A 7,389-nucleotide genomic window follows, 5' to 3' on the forward strand; every position below is an offset into this window, starting at 1 on the left:
TGGCCGTTCCACGTATAAAACGTCTGCCAAACGACAAGGGAACGTCTGACACCATCACGAGCGCGCAGAAAGTGATGACGTATACGTTCATGTTCCGTTCTCGTATGAAAATGGACAAAATGGTACAAGCATGACGACGTTCAGAAAAGGGCACAAAAGAACGTATATTTCTATACGCGTTCGTACACGATGGAGCTTTGCACATTTGTATACACCCTGGAGATACGCACATAAAATTTCATGTCATTTTTATTTCTGAAACATTACAATCCATTGATTTTGGTCATTTTAACATCTTCGACGGTACATTTACATAACAATCCAAGTAAACACATATTTACGACGCCAATCATTAAAACATTACGAGCAAGGGTAAGTAACACGAGTGTACATCTCTTAGGGAATAAGAAAGATATTGACAATTGCTCGCATTTTGCATAAAGTGTGAGAAATAAAATATTCTTTGTCCCATTTAATGCGCTATCAGCTATTCGGCTAGAATTCGGTAGATTTGCAGTCAGTCAGTGGGATGTCTTGTACTCACAAAATCTGTTTCTCGGGGGTCTATGATCTTTGCTATCAATCCTTGACCATCAACTGTGCAATACCAAGTACTAATCGATATACCATGAGAATTCAGAAACTCGCAGATATTTCGAGAAAACAAATGTTAACTAATAGATTACAAGAAAAATGAATTCTGTTCACAAACTAAATACGGGAACGAAAGAGTTCGTCAGAACTGAAAGTGATCCGTGCCATTTTACACTATTATTCCCTTCTCGTGCCAAGGAAAATGTAACTACATAATAATATAACATTAAACGCTACCAAACCAGAGGCAAAAAATGAGTCTGGAATGGTCTGGATAGGGCCAGACAATTACATCTCCACCAATTCAGGACAAATATAGTTCAACATCATCTGTACCTGTTGGTCGATAACATGGCTTCCCATGTGGACACTATTCGGATCAGGGTGTGAGAGTACCATATCCCAAACATCGATAAATCGGACTCCAATCCCCCCAAAGACATGCCGAATCATTCGGTTCATGTCATACAGAATCCAATCCCCGCTGTGAACACATTGTGAGGGAGTGGTGTTTTCTCTGGGGTTAGCTAATCTTATCAGAACCATCGCATTGGGGCATCTTTTGAGTAATCTCTCAGCAGCTAGTTTTGCATTGTAAATTCTGGACAGATAAGATCTCTTTGACCAGGTGACGAAATGAAAACTAAAATTGACGATGAATACCACGGTTCCCGTTTTACATTCTTCCATCGTGATTCCGTCCATGTAATCGCTTTCGAAGAGCATTTTGGATGTAGGCTGTTCGAATGGACCAATACGGAGAGCTACAAAATAATATGTTTTGTTTAGAAGTGCCTTGTCTACAAGGCGTGAAAAGGCTAGATTTACGTGCCACATAGTTGATCCTCCACTCAGTCGAATATACTTATTCTTGAGACATGCTTCACGTTTATTTTGGGGCCATTGCTGACCTTTGCACATCATGGGTACAAAGGTCAAATTATCACTCCAGTAACCGTCTGTCATTGGAACTTTCAGATCAGGTCCACATGCAGGTAACTTGCGGATATTTGTCGAGCCTGCTAGAAAAATAATCAATTTTAGAGTTTTCATCGAAGTCTACAGTGCCGTAAATGTCTATTTACCAATATATTTAATATATATATATATATATATATATATAATAATATATATAATATATATATATATATATATATTATATATATATGCATCTAAGCATCTACGTATTCATGTACCTGTATGGCAAACCACATTCCAAGCAACCCTCCCACCTACCAATCAATCTATCAATCCATACATCCACCCACCCACTCACCCGCCCACCCACCGATCTATCCACCCACCCTCCCCTTCATCCGAACATCCATTTATCCATCTATCTATCCATCCATCCATCCTTTCATCCAACCACCAATCAATCCGTCCAGTCATCCATCAATCCATCCCTCCGTCAGTCCGTCATAGTCCGTCCATCCATCTTTCCGTCAATTCATCCATCCATCCAACCATAAATCCTTTTATTTATTTATTTATTTATTTATTTATTTATTTATTTATTTATTTATTAACTTAATTACTTATTTATTTATTTAATTATTTGTTTTTTATTTATTTGTTTATTTATTCATTTATTTATTTATTTGTGCTCATAAGTCACTTGTTGGGCTCCGTGCCTGGCACGAACTCTTGCTCATCCTTTACTATGTATATAAGTCTAAACCATACACTAAACATCTGAGGCCGAGTCAAATACTTGCATGCTCCATTTAATTGTCCATCAAATGCTGTTATGAAGCTACAGGTACACATTTACAATATTCGGCCAGAAATTGTTTTTTCAATTTAGTTTCGAGTATTCTACCTATTCGCTATGGAATGGTCTGCCACTGACAAGTAGGTACATTGGTTCGAATTACAATTTTAAGCTAATGGTATAGAGACATCTTCAAATGTTGTATTTTTGCAAATAGATGTGAGAGAATTTCATTTAGTTTTCTTTGTTTCCATAGTTTTCAGACTGATGTTTGGTACTAACATATGTTGCCTCTATTTTCTATATTGCAGTGATGTGTAGTCCTACGTTTGTGTCTGCTGGCCTACTCTTTTTAGTAACGTGCACAACAGAGCTGGTGGAAACAATTAAGGTTTAATGTGTGCAAAGTAAATGACGAAATTATATGAAAAAAATCTGTTCAAAAAAGTGTTTCCCTATCTATGGTTTGTTTGCTAACGTAGCCAGGCCGTTCTAGGGACACTTCAGCGTGCGATCACCTTTAGTATTTGGACATGTCTATGTCTCAGAAACAAGTCTCAATGGTACTCACCGGAAATTTGGACTTTCAATGGAGTAGCACTCAGTAATCCTCTGTAATGACCCCTGCAAGACGAATACATTGACCTCAAGCTTCACGCATGATAAATTGATTAGCGTATACAAAAGGGCTGGTAACTATTAAAAAGTTTCTTGTCCTATTCCCAGTGACATGTTGTGATACATAAAAATCAGCTTGTCAACTCAGGCTGTACGCGAGTAAAAGTATAGTTTTTCTATTTACAAGTGGATTCAGTAAAGAATAGAAATCAAATCTTAAATAATCACAATTCATATAACTGGGTTGACACACTAAACAGAAGATTTGTCGACATTCGTTTCGGCTAGAACAAGTTCTCGTTTATGATGAATCGTCTTTATGTTTATTGACTGGTTAAAATCAAGACGACTCGGCGTCATTCAATAGAGTTTTTTTAAAGTACCGTATGTCACTCTAACACTTTCAGAATGAACTACATGTCAGACTTACAAATTTTCTGAATCATGTACGATATGCTTTGATATTACCCATCAACAAAAGATGATAACACCTTTACTAATGAAGACTTGTTTGAACTAAGATCATAAACTTGATCATGCATTACAGAAAGAGATAGAAGTAAACGATTACAATTTTCCTTACACTGTGAACAGGAGTTCTTTATCTACAATTCTTTCTTCGGTGACGTTGACTACCTTTTTATAGAATGAACGATGGAATCTAGGGTGTTACATGGCAATGATTTCGGTTTATCACATACAAATGCTGTGCCTCCGAGAGCATTGTGGTTAGTAAATTCACACATATCTTCCCATGATCCTTCGCTGATGACGTAGCACTCGCTAGATTCTGACGTGTTACCTTGGACGAAGTTACCTATCCAACCAGGCGGCTCTTTGTACCTGATTTCGTTATCCAGGAAGAGTATAGCTTCGCGTGTGAATGCAAGTGTGATGTTGATGGCAGCAGTACCCTGCCAGGCAGCGTAAAAGTAGACACTGTACGTGCCGTTACCGTAATCAACCACCCTCCCAGCTGTACTTTTTCGGAGTTTTTCATTGAACATGACCGGCTCGAAGAAGTCACCACCTTTACGCCGTTTTCCGCCATATTTGTCGAGACCCTCGATTACAACATGAACGAAGTCACCAATCTCATATTTCGCCTTGCCTTCATAAAGATAAACCCTGAAAATAGTAAGAAAGAAGGGGGAATGGGTTCGTAACTGTGTATTTAATGATAACATGAACACCATTGAGAAGATGATGTTCGAAAATGTATAGTTTGAATAAACAATACTATCTGCCTTACTGCAAAAATTTGTAATTCTCATAGTGAACTAAATAAAACCATCATACCTTGAATTTGTAGCGGACGTCAGACCGGCACTACCAACACGTATACTGAAAGGTTTTGTGTTGTCGTTTCCAGTTTGATGTGAAGATTCACTCGACCAGTCTAATTCGTCTACAATTCCTGTCCATTCTAGCCCGAATCTGGTATATTCATTGTACGGAAAACGCACAGGATTCAATTGTTGTGCTCGTGTATCAGCTTTACAGGTGTTAGAGCAATTCGATCGACTGGCAGACTCAGATTTCGTTTCCTTACAGAGTGCAGGTGATACCTCACGTGATCCTTCCTGAGTTTCTTTTCGGGTGACAGTGTTAGTCTCAAAGATCTGCCAAAAAATTATATGTATAAAGTATTAGTATACATAATGTGTATGTATGCACCAAATCGGGATATGTGCCATGTGTACATCACATATACAAATACAACTCAGATCTCTTCGCTTTTATTAATGTAAAAATCACTGATATTGCAACAATTGATTGAAAGTCACAAACATGAATGGAATAAGACCACAAATTTGATCATACCTACGTTCACCTGTCATGGATAAACTATCCATTAGCCTTTATTTCTAGACCTTTCATATCCAATGCATTACTGGAAAAGTAACTGTCGATCGTAGAAAAGAATGACGATGCACCCACCTGCGTAAAGACAGCGACACCAACGGATAAACCAAGAAAGAAAACGATGATAAATTTAGACTCCTTGAAAAAGAAACGAATGCCGGGATAGAGAATGTTCGCCATAGTGGAACAACTCACAGAAAGCGGTAACGTTTTGCGAGAAGTGTCGGCATGAATAGATGTTGCTGACAAGTGGACTCCAATCACCGAGACGTGGCTGATAGTTTTAATTAAAATCGTGGCCAGCTGACAACGCTTGGAAGACAGATGGCACAGGATATAAGGTAATCTAAATTTGCACCTCAGGTGCACGTCCCCGCTGATCATCTACGAGCGTGGTAAAAACTGATTCATTGCATGAACAATCACACACCAAGCAGTTACTCGACAACTATGGGTAACTTAGCATGAAATAATATCTGTGTAGAGGACGTTTAACAGTTGAAGTGATATCATTATGATGTAGTTTTAATCGTTCCACTAAACAGATAAAGTTACTACAGTCTGTAGCTTTCAGGTCTGTCTGCTGACCCTTCTTCAGCATGAGTGACAGTAGTTGAATGGACAGTTGGCATAAGTCACGTGGTTCAGTGATCACATGTAAATCACATGGCTGAATAAGGCTACTGAATAATGATGGCAAGGCTAGGCGGCAGTGGTAAGTTCGGGATTCGAGCTACAGAAGCATGTCGTTTCTTTTTCAAGGAGTCTAAACTTATCCTCAGCGTCAAGAACGTGATGATCATCCGAACATTTAGACAATTGGTTGCTATTTACATTATTACCGGATGATGTATATGAGTTTCAGAGATTTGCACCTTGGATCGGAATCTCGTTAGAAAGAATGGATAAAATCACGTATGTGTCAACGCAAGAAGTAAGATCACCAGGCCGAGAAATTTCTCAATCGACCAACATCTTCAGACAGAGAACAATAGCCTGATCGCACCAATCAGTGAACGCGATATCGAAAAAACTAAGAAGAAAAGGGTTGTAAATCTGTAAGATCGAATTTAAACACGGGCTGAACGATCAATCTTTAGAAAGGACCAAACTTCACTGTCAGCGAACTCAACAAACCGATGTTTGAATTTATCACCGCCATCGAATCAGTATGTCGCCACATCAGACCCCAGTCTGAAGAGTCCTTTCATTTAAGATCAGAATGTGTTAATATCCTCAAATAGGCGAAACCCCGAGAAGCTATATTACCAAACAAGAGCGGCTCGCTTTGTCATCTCTGAAGAAAGACAGGTCTATCACAATACTGTCAGCTGATAAAGGACGCTCTATCGTTATTATGCCCCGAAGTATGTACCAGAAGAAGACCAGTTCTCTGTTCTCCGATGAAACACTTATAAACCTTTAGCCAAAGACCCTACCCAAAGTAATTCAAATAAAATGATTACATTGTTGAAATCAATTAATGACATTGGTGAACTTTCAAAAGATCAATATCGTCGTCTGTATCCGACCGCTGCTGACATTCCAAAGTTTTATGGACAAAGAGTCAGTTTCACTCCGACCGATCGTAGTATCCAGGGGATTCATAATATATATTATATTATAGCTTTGTCAATACCAGTGAATTTTGTGACGTCATACCCATACATTATTACTGATAATGTATTCCATTATTCAGCGTTGCGGCCCCACAGCGAGCACGTTTTGTTTTGAAAACGGAAAAAGGGCTGCGCATTTAAAAGGAGGGGAAGTATCGGATAACACATGTAATACACAAAACCATAAATCTTGATCATGGTGCACAATATTGATAATAATGTTTTACTGAACGATTTATCACATTTTTTGAGTCCTCACACGACATACTGCTGATGTCCTTGCCCCATTGGAGGCAAAACAGAACATCATATTCACTATAGTGTTGACCTGGTCAACAACCTATCCAAGTTCATCCTCGAATCAGACGAATGCCCTCTGTTCCAATCTCATATTCCAATCGGGGCCGATAGGTAGATGATACCATGTCGATCATCAAGCGATAATTTGTCACAAAATTCACTGAATCATCTCAACAATACACATCCAGCTATTCCATTTACGATTGAGTTGGCGAAAGACATGTCATTCCCTTGCTAGACACACTCATAACCAGGAAACCAATTGGATCGTTAAAGTTCTCTGTACATCGCAAACCCACCCACACAGACCAATACCAAAACTTCAACAGCCACCAACCCTTAGAACACAAGCTTGGCGTGATCATGTCCCTGACACATAGAGCTAATACCATGTATTCGACCGGAGAATTACAACGCAACGAATTTCTCCATATGAAACAGAAGTAGAGTATATGTAATTATCCGAAGTGGTCGATGAATATGCCAAGCAATCAAAAGATAATACCCTATCCCAGCTACAACAGGGATACACATACTAAGGGCCATGTCACGTTACGTCACGTTACCCTATATGGAGGAGTTACAAAAGCACGGAGACGAAAAGTTCGCTCGAAGGGTGTTTGTAAGTGGCTCCCAAGGACAAAACCAACGTATTGGATAAATCTGATGTAATATATA

General features: G+C 38.9%; 2 protein-coding genes across 2 annotated transcripts; both read right to left on the bottom strand.

Annotated features, from left to right (window-relative positions):
* Window positions 1-882: 882 nt before the first annotated feature.
* LOC139124666 (NXPE family member 3-like) lies at window positions 883-1,284 on the bottom strand. Its single transcript, XM_070690789.1, has one exon. The coding sequence runs from the start codon at window positions 1,282-1,284 to the stop codon at window positions 883-885; it is 402 nt and encodes a 133-aa protein (XP_070546890.1).
* Window positions 1,285-2,878: 1,594 nt separating this feature from the next.
* LOC139124458 (NXPE family member 4-like) lies at window positions 2,879-5,029 on the bottom strand. The gene is made up of 4 exons (XM_070690597.1): window positions 4,868-5,029; window positions 4,226-4,548; window positions 3,510-4,054; window positions 2,879-2,932 (listed from the first exon to the last, which is right to left on the bottom strand). The coding sequence occupies exons 1-3, from the start codon at window positions 4,970-4,972 to the stop codon at window positions 3,559-3,561; spliced, it is 924 nt and encodes a 307-aa protein (XP_070546698.1). The 5' UTR covers window positions 4,973-5,029; the 3' UTR covers window positions 2,879-2,932; window positions 3,510-3,558.
* Between the last annotated feature and the right edge of the window lie 2,360 nt (window positions 5,030-7,389).

Source organism: Ptychodera flava, assembly GCF_041260155.1.
Source record: "Ptychodera flava strain L36383 chromosome 23 unlocalized genomic scaffold, AS_Pfla_20210202 Scaffold_24__1_contigs__length_23054250_pilon, whole genome shotgun sequence".
In the NCBI taxonomy this organism is placed as follows: Eukaryota; Metazoa; Hemichordata; class Enteropneusta; family Ptychoderidae; genus Ptychodera; species Ptychodera flava.